General features: G+C 35.8%; 1 protein-coding gene across 9 annotated transcripts in view; it reads left to right on the top strand.

Annotated features, from left to right (window-relative positions):
* LOC105494311 (pecanex 1) overlaps positions 1-7,748 on the top strand; it is a 209,971-nt gene extending 202,223 nt beyond the window's left edge. For 8 of the 9 annotated variants that reach the window (XM_011762638.3, XM_011762637.3, XM_011762633.3 and 5 more), the window contains 3 exons: positions 990-1,432; positions 1,851-1,991; positions 2,193-7,748. In XM_011762638.3, coding sequence (XP_011760940.1) covers positions 990-1,432; positions 1,851-1,991; positions 2,193-2,333 — 725 coding nt within the window. In that variant the 3' untranslated portion in view covers positions 2,334-7,748. The remainder of the gene's footprint in view (positions 1-989; positions 1,433-1,850; positions 1,992-2,192) is intronic. The other variant, XM_011762634.3, reaches the window with a different exon arrangement.
* The last annotated feature ends 6,934 nt before the right edge of the window (positions 7,749-14,682 follow it).

Below are 14,682 nucleotides of genomic sequence, written 5' to 3'. Positions count from 1 at the left end.
AAGTCCGAAGAATTATATCAAGCCACTTGAAAAAGGCAGAAGAACCTGCTTTTCAGTGCTACTGATCATTCCTATTTAGTAGTGCGTGGTATTCACTGTCTCTCTATAGGCAGTGTAGCTTTTCCTTGGTAGAAGTTGAAAGGGCAGTAATACTATACTTTGAAAAATAGTAGTTATAGAGCTTGCCACATAGTAGGGCCTTAATAAATATTTCTCTTTTTTAACTGGCAAAAATTATATGTATTTATGGTATACAACATCATGTTTTGGTATGTGAATATATTGTGAAATGATTAAATTAAGCTAGTTAACATATCCATCACCTCATATACTTATTTCTTTGTGGTAAGAACATTTTAGGAGCTACTCAGCAATTTTTAAGCATACAACACATTATTATTAACGCTAGTTCCCAGGCTGTACAATAGACCTCCAGAGCTTGCTCCTCTTGACTTACTGGAATTTTGATCCTTTGATCAACACCTCCTCTTCCCCAGCCCCTGGCAACCACCATTCTGCTCTCTGCTTCTGTGAGTTTGGGTTTTTCAGATTCCACAAGTGAGATAATGCAGTATTTCTTAGTAAATCCTTCTGACCTTCTCATTTCCGTGAGATACTTCATTTCTGATATATTATGGAAGTATTCTTGTTCTTTTAAAATATTTCTGTGAAACATATTTTAGGATTTATTACAACCTTAAGTCCTGATATTTGCTGTAAAATATTTAGTTATTAATTATATCTTTCGTATGCCCCAGAATTTGAACTTTAAAAAACTTTAGCAAATAAAAAATATATTACAGAAACCACAGAAGAAAACAGATCTCAGATACATATTTCTTTTCTTAACTTTAAAAGTTTTAGGCATAAACATTAAGTTCTATCAATTCACCAATTAATTGCTTAGGGGAAAAAGTCTTAGAAGCTGCAAAAAAGTATTGTGTCTGAGTCATTCTACTTTGAGTGAGTGCTGCTGTTTCTCCTCCTAGGCACTAGCCACAGCTCTCACTCTGTGCAATCAGGCCTGGTCAGACAGTCTCCTGCCCGGGCCTCAGTAGCCAGCCAGTCTTCCTACTGCTACAGCAGCCGGCATTCGTCCCTCCGGATGTCCACCACTGGGTTTGTGCCTTGTCGGCGCTCTTCCACCAGTCAGATATCGCTTCGAAACTTGCCATCATCCATCCAATCCCGACTGTCGATGGTGAACCAAATGGAACCCTCAGTTCAGAGCGGCCTGGCCTGTGTGCAGCACGGCCTCCCTTCCTCCAGCAGCTCCAGCCAAAGCATCCCAGCCTGCAAACATCACACTCTCGTGGGCTTTCTTGCAACAGAGGGAGGTCAGAGCAGTGCCACTGATGCACAGCCAGGCAACACTTTAAGTCCTGCCAATAATTCACATGCCAGAAAGGGAGAAGTGATTTACAGAGTCCAAGTAAGTAAGCCCAGAGGTGGTCTTGTGCTGTTTTTGTTGCTTATTGGTTTTTATTTCTTATTTGTTGAATGAAGGACTCTTGTGAAAACACACCTTATCTCACTTTGTCTCAAGACTAGAATATTTTTGAATGTTGGGGAAAAATTGCTTCAAACTTAAAAGCTGAAAGCAAATGGTTTTTGTGGTGGTGATACATGTTCCTTGTTCAGCCATTGTCACATGGCCATTGCAGTGAGGTCTACCAGAGACTGAAAAGAATTCAACAGGTAGCTCTTCAGATTTTTTTTTTAATTTCATTATAGGAATTTAAAAAATAACTTGAGACACAGAGTCCTGTGAAAAACATTTTGTTTGAGATTATGTAATTTTTCATCATCAAGAAAAAAAAGAATTGGAAATGTTTTTATTTACCATGTAGATTGTAGATCCCAGTCAAATTCTGGAAGGGATCAACCTATCTAAAAGGAAAGAGCTACAGTGGCCTGATGAAGGACTTCGGTTAAAAGCTGGGAGAAATAGCTGGAAAGACTGGAGTCCGCAGGAGGGCATGGAAGGCCATGTAAGTTCTTTTACAAGCTAGCGGTCTGGGGCTCTGCCTTTTTTGAAGTCCGCCTCACTTGGATGCATGGTTTTAGCTGATTTTATACTTATGTATAATTTTCAGACAAAATTGCTACTACTAATCCTAGGTGAGGGTAGGAGTTTGTGAGTATATTCCAGGTCTCCAGCACTAACTTCTTATTTTATTCTAAATCATTAGGTGATTCACCGATGGGTGCCTTGCAGCAGAGATCCAGGTACTAGATCCCACATCGACAAGGCAGTACTTCTGGTCCAGATTGATGATAAATATGTGACTGTAATTGAAACTGGGGTACTAGAACTTGGGGCTGAAGTGTGAGCCAGTGTTTTATAAAGACATTTCTTTTTCCCTCTCAATTCCAAGGCATTGGAAAAAGAGAGGAGCGAGCAGAAGATGCCTGCAAGTATCACTTTGATCCTATGTGGGAGAGACTGAAAACAGAATGAGCTTGGTTAAGCGCCTCTCCTTTGCCCCTCACCCTGACTCCTGTCACTGTCTCCATCCCCAAATAAAGCTGAAATATTTTTTTAAGTTAGCTGCCGAGAAAACATTTTGCATGAAGGATAAAGTTCTGTTAAAATACATCCTTAAAAAAAGTTTTTCCTACGCATTGCCTATGCTTTAAATCAACAAACTCTTCATTTCTAAACTATGATCTCATATTTTTCTAATTTCTTTGCCAAAAATAATTGCCATGTTTTGTCATAGAACATGAAATTCATTTACCTTAATTTTTAAAAACAGACAAGTGTAGAAATGTTCCGTTTGACTTATAGCAGTATAAAAGTTTAATGTACAGTGAAAGAGACTATGAACAGACATAGATTTATCTTATTCCTTGAGCGCTAAAAACTTTAATGAAAAAACTGCACTAATTTTTTACAGCAATGCACTAAAGTCTGAGATTTCTCAGATCATTTATTTATATATAAAAATAAAATACCATTATTTAAATTGCCTTTGGGATTAGCCCCTTCCCTTTCCTTATAAACATAGGTAGCAGGAACTGTGCTGCTCATTTTTCTGTTAGTAGTGTGTACTTCATGCCAGGACATTGGATATTTTATTTAAAGTGAATATGGAATCTCAAGATATACATAGCTTCATCATTGACATTGCCCAGAGCCAATAGTCAGCGGATCGGTCGTGTGAACACCACTGCCAGCTCCTGTGTCTACATCTCAGAGGAGCCCACGCGCTCTGCTTCTCTCCACCAGGGCAAGCTCTGCTGGGCGTGCTTCTGGGAAGAAAACACTTTTATTTAAGAAGCAGATGAATGTCCAGGAATTTAAAGAAAGGCTCGATTGCCTTTTATTTATGAGTTTCTAGCTCTTGAAGTTATTCACATGCAGTTCAGTTAATCAAGTAAAATTTTTTTCAAATAAAATTATCCAAATGGTGCAGTTATTGTTATTAAATCCTTCTTTAATAATTTTGCTTTTTATTTTTCCCCTCTTTTTCTGTTACTTGAATTTTATTTCTTGTAATTTATAGTGTGTAGCTGTAAATTGAAATATTTATAACTGTGAAATTGACTTAATTCGTATGTTGTGTCATAACTTAAATTTTATTTTTTTTTAAAGTGTATATTCAGGGAAATATATTACTCATATTTACAATTGGGTGATATGGGAACTTCAATTTAGATTTAATTTGCAAATTTAGCATTTTTTTAAATCCTTGATAAAATTTTCCCTTTTGGTGTGAAACTCCAAAGAAAATTGTACATCTCCTCTGAGCATTTAGGAGCAGCCATCTTTCTACCCCTTGTGAACAGAACATTGAAAGAAACAGGTAAAATTAATTTTAATGACACATTTTGTTTAATCCAGTATAGTCAAAGTATTACTATTTCATCATAGGTCATTAGCCATATTTCAAGTACTCAGTAGCTACATGTAAGTAGTGGTTACTCTATTAGACAGTACAGATTTAAAGTATCTTTTGTGGAGGTGACAGAAGAGAGAAGCTGTTTTTCCTACTAATTCTGATGTAGATCTCACATTATAGCATAACATTACAGTAGAAGGAATGAAAACTAAGAAAGTAAATAGTGAACATACAAATCTTACTGCATTTCCACTTTAAAACCTATTTATTTTCCCTTTTTCTAATTTTAAACTTCTGTGGTCATCCAGAACCTAATGTGCCTTGTGTTGACATTTCCATAGACTTCACACTTTACAAAATTTACTGTTTAAAAATACTTGTGAAATGATTTACTGAACCTTTGTACAAAGGTACCCTTTCTAAATTGACCATTTAAAAATGTATTTTTCTGATACTGTCATTATATTCTGCATTTGCCTCATTTTGGCAGATCTACAGTATGCCATTGAAGTTTAGTGTTGTTTTCGGTTTTGGAGGGTTTTTTTCTGAAACTGAATTTATAATCTATTTCTCTATATACATATATTTTTAAAATCTTCTGAAAGAAACTATGTTCCCTGCTGCTTGTTCCCTTCCTGAAGTGAATATGATCTTTTCATGGTCATTGCCTAGATAAGAGATAAGTAGAGGCTTTTCAATCTTAGATGGAAGATAATTCATTTTCCCACACAGAAAAAAAATCTGACCTTTACATGATTTAATCAGAAGGGCTAGAATGTTTTAATTTCTAGCCCTCCTCCAAAAAAAAATTTAAACACATCACGTACTCTGAAAAAAGTCAGATTTCAAATGCAAGACTAGATTTTATATGGAACATATATGTTGGATTTTGATTTTGGGTAACAATTGGTATATATTTTTCTCAAAACAAGTTGAATTTTGTTAACATATAATTCTTTAGTGAGTTTATAAATTAGAACCTGAGAGAAGCCCTGTTGTTTTTCTTAAGAGTCTAAAACTGACAACCTTTTAAAAATCATAATACTTTTCTAGTAATTGCATCGAGGAAATGGTGATAATTGAAGAAAGATTCATTCTTAAGAATAATTTGATCTAAATTATTATATGGAAATAAACATACTTGTGTTAACTAAATTGATCATAAATTCTTGTTCCTGCCTCACCCCTCACCCCCCAGAGAATAGTAAGTGACTCGTTTAGATTATCTGCTTAACTCTTTTCAGTTATGTACAAGACTTCAGCATACATTAATGTCTTTAGCTTATAAATTGCCAATGCTTTGATTTCCATAATTTGAAAGTTAAAAGATGTAACTAAAATACTAGGTTTTTTATTCACTTCCTTTTAATGGAATTGTACGATTGAAATCTTTGTTTTATCTTGTTTAATTCTTCTCCCACCTCCTCTTTTGAGAGAAAGGTAATCATGGAATGAGTTATAAATTGTTGCCTTTTTTTCCTTTATTTCTTTCATTCAGTGACAAAAAACATTTTTTAACTCCTCACTAAGCTTTTGGTTAATCTTCCAACTTATACCTTGGTATGAACTCTCTTTTTCACCAGTTTCAACACTGGATAAAACTTTAATGTTGACTTTTGGTAAAGAACTTTAATTTTTCCAAGAATCTAGATTAACATAAGATGGTGATATTTAAGGAACTTGGAAGAGTAAGTGGTGAGGCTGTATGTATATTTTTTAAGAGATTACCTTTTAGGAAATGAGTGGACAAATTTAACCAGTGTTCTGCCTTTTTTGACTTTGTTACTGGAGGATGATAATCTATTTCTATTAGATTTGAAGTATTTTGGAAAATATTTCAAGTATATCTGAAATACTTCTAATTCTTAAAACAGAAGTAGTCAGACAATGTTTGTATCCTAAGTGAGATGTGGAGAATTACTCTGTATACTAAATGTCAGGCAATGAAAATACAAGTTTTTGTGTAGGAAACCTAGTAAGAAGATGTGTTTTTCTTTCTGAATGAGTTTATTTTTCGATCACATACCAAAATATAAAACTCAGCCTCACATTTTTCAGCAAGGTTAGCTTAGCCTTGATAAATTCCTCTGTGCTTCTGAGTAGCATCCTTCTGCCTCTGCTTAGCAGCTCTGCATTTGGTGGATTGCTGTTGTGAGTCATTCATCCAGCACTGGGCCTTTTAAGCTGAAGATTCACCCAGTGTCTAAAAATGTCCTTTTCGTATAGCTAGCTTTCAAGCATCTTTCTGCCTAAATAAATATGTGACTTGAGAAAAAGGTAATAATGATTTTGTCAGAATTATTTGAACTTGTATTTACTAGCTACTTAACTATAAACTGCTGTCCAGATTGTTAATTTCATGTATATTTATTTTAATTAATTTTTCATGAATATGGACAAAGCCTTTTCTGGGGTGTGTGTGTGGTTTGTTTTTTAAGTCCTCATTATTCATTTGTATTATTTTTCTGTGTAATGTAATCATATAAAGTTACTTTGGAAACAGACCCAGTTAATTTTCTCTTTTGATAGGATACATGGTTTAGATAAGGTATAAAATGTCCCTTTTTATTCTAGAGGCTTTTCCTTTAATTCAAAGATTAGTGGAGAGAATAACGTCAGTCAAGCCTTATGTGGTACATGGAACTTGCTAATGGACTTTGGACATTCTGTTTCAGTCTTATGTGGATATTGCTTTATTGGTGTTGAGGAAGAAGAAAATTAGATACTACCATGCATTGGGACAGCATAATTCTAATATTGCATTGAATGTGGCTTTTTAAAAATAAGTATTAAAAAGCCAATCCTTTTCTTCATTTATATTTTTTTTCTTAATTTGGTTGATATGCACCCAGTCCGTCTTATTTTTACTTGTTAAATGTCTAGGAAGAATTGCAATTGGAAAGGAATTTATTATTATACAAATAAATCAGGTAGGATATGAGTGGAGTAAGTGCTTGAAACAGAAGTATATTTTCTTCTTTGAATCACCTCACCAGAGTCATCTGTCAAGAATTATGTATAACAGTTTATTGCCTACAAGCCACATACTCTTTCTGAATTAAGATAAATAACTTACATTTGTGAGTTGAATTTCATTATCTGCCATTTTATGGAATCAACCTCACATTGTTTGGTGGAACTAGAGCTGATCGTCACCACAAAGTTATATGACAACTCCATTCTAAGACTTATACCTATTATATAGGGTTACACCTTTTTTCTTATGCCTCAGCTCTGTACCTGACAATTTATGATTCAGTGGAGCCAAGCTAGAAAGGAACAAAGGTCATCTAACACTGTGATGGGGATGAATTCCTGGGTGTTACCTGCACAATGAGGTGGTGCCCCGGAATTCAGAGCAGAGTAGTAATAGAGCATAAGATGGCTGCTCCAGATGACTCTTGGGTTTAGTGTACTTGTGATTGAACAAGACTTTTTATATATGAAGCTTGATTCTACAACCAAAATAATAGAAATGGGTGGGGGGATCATGTCTGCTTATGCTTTTCAAAAGCTTGTGGTTTAAGTAAAAAATGTAAACACTGATTAACCCTATACAAGTCTGGCAATGAGCTCAGCATGAGGAAATGGAAGGAGGAATATTGAAAATGATTCTAGGAAAGTGAACGTAAGAAAGGAAAATGGGTTTTCCTTTTCTGATCATGGGCTCTGGAAAGTTCATGGCCTTTACCAGCATTCAGCATAAACCAGAGATAAGGACATATGTACTTACGTGTGTCTGTGACTGTGTGTGTGTCTGAGTGTTATTCTGAACAGCTTGTAAATATTGTAGTTGTTTAAAATGGAAAATAAAGGCTGAGTTTTTTTGGCAAATATATTGCATCAAAAATACAGTATTGACAGTGGATAAAACACTGAGGAAATAAATTTTTTTTCATTTTGCTTTCTGTCCATTTTTTGTCAAATTGAGAAAAATTAGAGTATACTATATTAAGTTCTGTATGGCATGTTCACACTTGGTTCTGAAATAATTTTAAACAAGCTTTGGCCTGTAAACATGTGCTTCAGCTTACAGTAGATCAAAAGCATATATCATACTTCATGTTAAAAGATAGTCTGTTTCACACTTTTCTTAGTACAAGGGTTGTAGTTTGTATCTTCTGAATTTATCTGGATGTTACATATTAACAATATTAGATGGAACATGTAGGATAAAAATGTGTGTTCAATCACAGACTAAATTACAATACAGAAAATGGAAAGAACATTTGGATTATGGTCTTCAAAATCAGGCAGGTACAAACTTGTTTATATTTGCAGTGTGTAATAACTCAGTGATTTCACATATACTTAAAGAAAATGCAAGCTAATTTAAAATGAGAATAGACATATTCTTGATTAAATCACTTATAATCCTTTAATGCATCATTTTAACTATTAGAACCAGAACCAGCAGGATACAGATTATATGCCTTTTGCATCAGAGTTCAAATAATTTGGTATCTTTCTTCTAGGGTCACAGTGGCATAAAACACATCTTCAAAGAGAAGCATTCCCTGGATAAGTTGCATTCATTGTAAAGCCAGAGATTCAAAGGGCTATTGACATGAAATTTAGGTCCCATAAAACTTCTTCCTTATCCTTTTTTTTTTTCTTTTTAAATCCAGATCCTGCACAACCTTATTCTTAAAGTGCAGTTTATGTAAGATTTTTCCTCCTAAAGGATCCAAGAATGTTTTGCTGAACTGTAGCCAATGAATCTTGCCATGTTAGGTGTGTTTTTCCCTGGGGTAGAGTGGAAAGCAACACTTTGTGAAGTTAAGGGCATGACAGAATGGTGGCTTCCTGGGTATTTAATCAGCACTTACATAAAATATTTTTTCTCAGTCTGGGCAATAGAGACCCCTTTTCTACAGAAAAATTTGAAAATTAGCCGAGCACGGTCGTGTGTGCCTGTAGTGCCAGCTACTTGGGAAGCTGAGGTGGGAAGATCACTCCGCCAGGAGGCGAAGGTTGCAGTGAGCTGAGATCAAACCACTGCACTCCAGCCTGGGTGACAAAGCGAGATGCTGTCTCAAAAAAAAAAAAAAAAAAAAAAAAATTCCTCCTTCATATGTGCTTATCCAAGGCGACTGAATATAATTAAGCTTCATCCTTGGGAAAATGTAATTTAATGCAAGAGGATCCCTAGGTTGCTTTGCAATTTCTCAAGATAAGCATTGACAGCAAATAACGAGATGAATCTACCTTGTCTGTGAAACTTTTAAAGATTCCGTTCAGTTTCAGTGCCCAGTGAACCATGCCCAAAGGGAAAAGTCATCTTTCAGTCCGAGGTTCCTTTTTTCTTCTGAGAGCACTGTTTACGGATGCAGAAGCAACTGGCCTATATAAAATACTCCTCATCTTAAAGCAAATATTCTTGACTTGTCTTTATCATATAAAGTCGGCATCCCAGGGTAACACTGAACTTAACCAGATACCCAATAGTGCCTCTGTGTGTTTGTAATAGAGTTGACCCTTGAACAACGCAGAGATTAGGGGTGCCAACACCTGGCACAGTTGAAAATCTGCGTATAACTTTTGACTTCTCCAAACCAACTCCTGCGAACAAAGGCTATCTTGAATTTGGAGGAAAGAGACTTTATTTCAGTGAACAATTTGCAAACTGGGGAAATGCAGCATTTGGTGTAAAATGGAGGTACGTCCCAGAGAACAAAGGGAAGACTGGGGTGTTATTTTTTTATTTTTATTTTTTGAGACGGAGTTTCGCTCATTGCCCAGGCTGGAGTGCAATGGCACGATCTCGGCTCACCACAACCTCTGCCTCCCGGATTCAAGCGATTCTCCTGCCTCAACCTCCCGAGTAGCTGGGATTACAGGCATGCACCACCACGCCTGGCTAATTTTTGTATTTTTATTAGAAACGGGGTTTCTCCATGTTGGTCAGGCTGATCTCGAATTCCCCACCTCAGGTGATCTTCCCCGGGCAGCCTCCCAAAGTGCTGGGATTACAGGCGTGAGCCCCGCACGGGGCCCAAGACTGAGATTTTATAGCAAAAGTTCCTACCCAAGGTTCCCAATCAGGTCCTTTTATGCAAATGAAGAATTGAAACTTGCTTAGTTCCGATTGGTCAATACAATGGAGCCTTGATTGGTTGGCTCAGGAGAGCTCTGATAGTTCCAAAGATAAAAAGGTATGGGTTGTCAGGGAACTTAGAGTTTCTGTGTGATCCCAGTCAGCAAATGGCTGCTTGGCTCCATTTTAAATCCAGGGCCAGTTAGCCACTTGGGATTCATCTGGAAGAATTGGCTCTTTCAGGTTCATGTTTTTCACACTATTAATAGCCTACTGTTGATTGGAACTCTTACCAATAAACAGTTGATTGATTGTATGTTATATGTATTATATACTATATTCTTACAATAATGTAAGCTAGAGAAAAGAAAATGTTAATCATAATATATTTACTATTCAGTAAGTGGAAGCGGATCATCATAAAAGTCTTCATCCTCATCGCCTTCACATTGAATAGGCTGAGGAGGAAGAGGAAGAGTTGGTCTTACTGTCAAGTATGGCAGAGACGGAAGAAAATTCACATGTAAGTTGCCCCATGCAGTTCAAACCTGTGTTTTTTAAAGTGTCGGCTGTACTGCTAATGAGTTTACTCATTAATAATGCACCGCACACCACTTCTCAGTTGTATACCAATTAATAATACAAAATTCCGCAAATGTTGCAGTGGTAACTCTACAGTGTAGTACAAATGTCTAAGGTGCACCTTTGTTTAGAGAAAAATTTGTCTATCTTGTAAATTGGAGAGACTCCTTTTCTACATTTGCACTATGAAACAGGATTTATTTAAGCAATGAATTCTATAATGTTAATTTAATTGGGTTAACAATTTCAAGAAAGCAAAAACTTAAAAGTTGCTGGAACAGAAAACTGGCTCACTACAAAATGAAACTGAGCTTTCAGGATTGGGTTATTCATGTTACTTCAGCTCTGTGTATCTCTAATTTTCTCAACTCCAACCTCTGTGTGCCCGCTTCCTTTTCAGGTGAGAGACAGTTGCCTGTAGTTCTGGGCTGCATTCCACACACATCATCATCCAGAAAGGAAAAAACCACTTCCAGTTACCTTTCTTGAAAGGAAAAACTTCTCCAAAGCCACAGGGTGTTTATTCTTGCATCTCCTCAATATAACATTTGACATGTACAAGATCCTTAATTTGTTCCTATGCCCTGGTTTTCTAAACCAATCACTGGCAAGAGAAATAGACTTGCCATGATGGGCTCTGACAAATTATGCAGTTTTACCGCTGCTTTTGCACAGTTATTACAAATGTTAATATAGCTAATAAAAGGGAAGATGATATGTTAGTAGTATGATGAAAATAATTTTGACCTCCTTGATTATCTAAGACAGTCTTGAACACTCCCAGAGGACTGTAAACTATGCTGTGAGGGTCACTGTTACAAGAATATGTCCATCTCATTTTCATTTTCAAATTTATTGACATAAAGTAACTCAGTATTTCTGTAATAGCTGTAGATAAGTCCCCTTTTTCATTCCTGATACTGCTTACTTTTGCTTTCTCTTGCCTTTTCAAAGAACCAGTTTTTGGTTATGTTGATCATTTTTGGTTTTGTTTGTTTTACTTTATTCATTTTTGCATTTATAATTATTCCTTCTGTTATTTAGTTATTTTTCTAGCTTCTCAAGATGGACACTCAGTTCTTTGGTTTTCAGCTTTTGTTCTTTTCTATTGTATACATTTTAAGGTTATAAATTTCTCTTTAAGCGTTGGCTTTAGCTGCATTAGACAAGTTTTGATATGTCTTTTTTAAAACTAATCAGTTCAACTATTATTTAATTTCCATTATGAATTCTTCTTTGACCATGGATTAATTAGACTCATGTTTGTTAGTTGCCAAATATCGGATGATTTTCTAGAGATTATTTTCTAGTTATTACTTAACTGTAGTCAGATAAACTGTATGATATTAATTCTTTGGAACTTGTTAGCCTTGCTTTTTGGGTCAGTTTGTTGTCAATTTTAGTAAATGTTGCAATTGGCAATTGAGGAAAAATGCATGTTCTGCAATGATAGCCTTATATATTTTATATATATATATATCAATTCTGTTTTGTTATGTTATTCAGATTCTGTATATTATAGACTTTTTGGGAAAAATCTATAGTTCTACATTTGTTACTCATCAATTTATGATTTATATATTTGAGACTATGTTATTAGATACGTATAAATTTGGAGGTTTTTTTTATAGAGTGTCCCCTTTAGTATGAAATGCTCTCTTCTTCTCTAGTAATACTTCTTGCCCTAAAGTTAGTTTGTCTGGTGTTAGTATAGCTATATCAGGTTTATATAGGATAGCTTTGTAATTTTACTTTCAACTTCTGTATGCTTTATATGTAAGGTCTGCCTTTTTTGTTTGTTTTTTGAGTCGGAGTCTTGCTCTGTCACCCAGGCTGGAGTGCAGTGGCACAATCTCAGCTCACTGCAAGCTCCACCTCCCGGGTTCACGCCATTCTCCTGCCTCAGACTCCTGAGTAGCTGAGACTATAGGCACCTGCCACCATGCCCGGCTAATTTTTGGTATTTTTAGTAGAGATGGGCTTTCCCCATGTTAGCCAGGATGGTCTTGATCTCCTGACCTTGTGATCCACCTGTCTTGCCCTCCCAAAGTGCTCGATTATAGGCATGAGCCACCATGCCCAGTATAAACCACCATATAGTTAGGATTTTTAATCTTGTTGTCAACCTTTTTTTTTTTTTTTCCTTGGCTCATTGCAATCTCTGCCTCCCATGTTCAAGCAGTTCTCCTGACTCAGTCCCCTGAGTAGCTGGGATTACAGGTGCGCACCACCACACCTAGCTAATTTTTGTATTTTTAGTAGAGACAGGGTTTCACCATGTTGGCCAGGCTGGTCTCGAACTCCTGACCCCAGGTGATCCACCTGCCTTGGCCTCCCAAAGTGCTGGGATTACAGGCATCAGCCACCATGCTGGCCAATCTTTGTCTTTAAAATGGAGTATTTAGTCCATTTATATTTAAGATAATTATTGATATTTTTAGCTTAAATTTACCATCTTACTGTATCCTGTTTGTCCCATTTTTGTGTGCATATCTCTCATCACATTTTGGAATAAATCATTTGCTTTAGTATGTCCCTCCCTTTGCATATTACTTGTACATATTTTTACTGTTCTTTTAGTGGTTATCAAAATTACAACTTGTCTACTGAGTACTTTAACACTTCCTGAACTATGTAAGAGCCTTTGAACCTTTAACTCCATTACTCCCTTTCCATCTTTTGTACTGTTCTGTCATGCATTTGTAACTTTGTATATTTTAAACTTTAAATATATTATTTAATATATATTTATATTTGCCCACATATTTATTTATTTGTTATTTATTTTTTTGAGACAGAGTTTTGCTCATGTTACTGTTGTCCAGGCTGGAGTGCAGTGGCACGATCTCAGCTCAGTGCAACCTCCACCTCCTGGATTCAAGTGATTCACCTGCCTCAGCCTCCCGAGTAGCTGGGATTACAAGCACACCACCAGACCCGGGTAAATTTTGTATTTTTAGTAGAGTCGGGGTTTCACCATGTTGGCCAGGCTGGTCTTGAACTCCTGACCTCAGGTGTTCTGCCCGCCTCAGTCTCCCAAAGTGCTGGGATTACAGGCATGAGCCACTGCGCCCAGCCTATTCTTCTCACTGCTATTTAACCCTTTCTCTATCTTTGTGGTTTCTTTGGAATTATATTTCTTCTACCTGAAGAACTCCCTTTACCATTTCTTGGTCTGCTGGTGACAAATTCCTTGTGTTTTTCTTTTTCTTACTGTGGAAATGTCTTTTTGTTTTCATTTTTGAAGGTTTTTGTGAGATACAGAGATTTGGCTTGGTAGTTATTTTCTTTCTGCAGTTCAAAGGAATCATTCCATTGTCTTCTACCTTTCATGGTTTTTTTAGTCTTGTTGCTCCTTTAAGGGCAATGTATTTTTAATCCACCAATTATTTTTGTCTTTGATTTTTAATAGCTTTCCATATAGTGCCTATGTGTAGTTTTCTTTGTATTTATCTTGCCAAAGTGTTTTTTTTATTATCTCTTGAATCTTGGCCATTATCTCTTCAAATATTCCTTCTGCCATATTATTTTTCTCTCCTCCTCTCACACCACGTTTAAACACGTATATTACACCTTTTAACCATGTCCCTTATCTCATGTTGTTTTCTGAATTTCCTATCTTTTGTCTTTCCATATTTAGTTTAAATATTTTATTCTACATATCCTCCAGTTTTTATTTTTCTTTCATCATCTATATCTAATATTCTGCTAAACTGATCTATTGAGTTCTTAATTTTAATTTGTGTATTTTTCAGTTCCAGAATTTGCATTTGATTCTTTAGTATATTTTCAGTTACCTGCTGATATTCTTGCTCCCTATTTAATTTATTAAACATATTAACTACAGTTAAAGCTCGTATATGATAATTCCAACATCTGGGTCTCCTGTAATTCTGTTTCTGTTGTCTGTTTTTTTTTTTTTTTTCTCTTGGTTCTGTTTTGTCTTTTGTTTGCCTGTGTATTTCTGATTGAATGCCAGACACTGTATATGAAAATCTGTACGTAATTGAGGCTGTAGATGTTATAATCTTCCTCAAGATTATCTACTTTTACTTCTGGCAAACAAACCTGACATACAAACCTGACAGTTCTGTTACAACACCAAATACCGCTCTTCTCTCTCTGGGCTTCCCTTCTTTCTGGGTTCTTGACCCCTAAAGTGTTAGTTACCGTGGTAGCACTAAAATGCCTTCAAGTATATTTTTATGCTTTGTACAG

The sequence above is a fragment of the Macaca nemestrina genome, chromosome 7 (assembly GCF_043159975.1).
Source record: "Macaca nemestrina isolate mMacNem1 chromosome 7, mMacNem.hap1, whole genome shotgun sequence".
In the NCBI taxonomy this organism is placed as follows: Eukaryota; Metazoa; Chordata; class Mammalia; order Primates; family Cercopithecidae; genus Macaca; species Macaca nemestrina.
The sequence above is the reverse complement of the archived record's forward strand: the minus strand, read 5'-3'. Positions and strand labels throughout refer to the sequence as shown.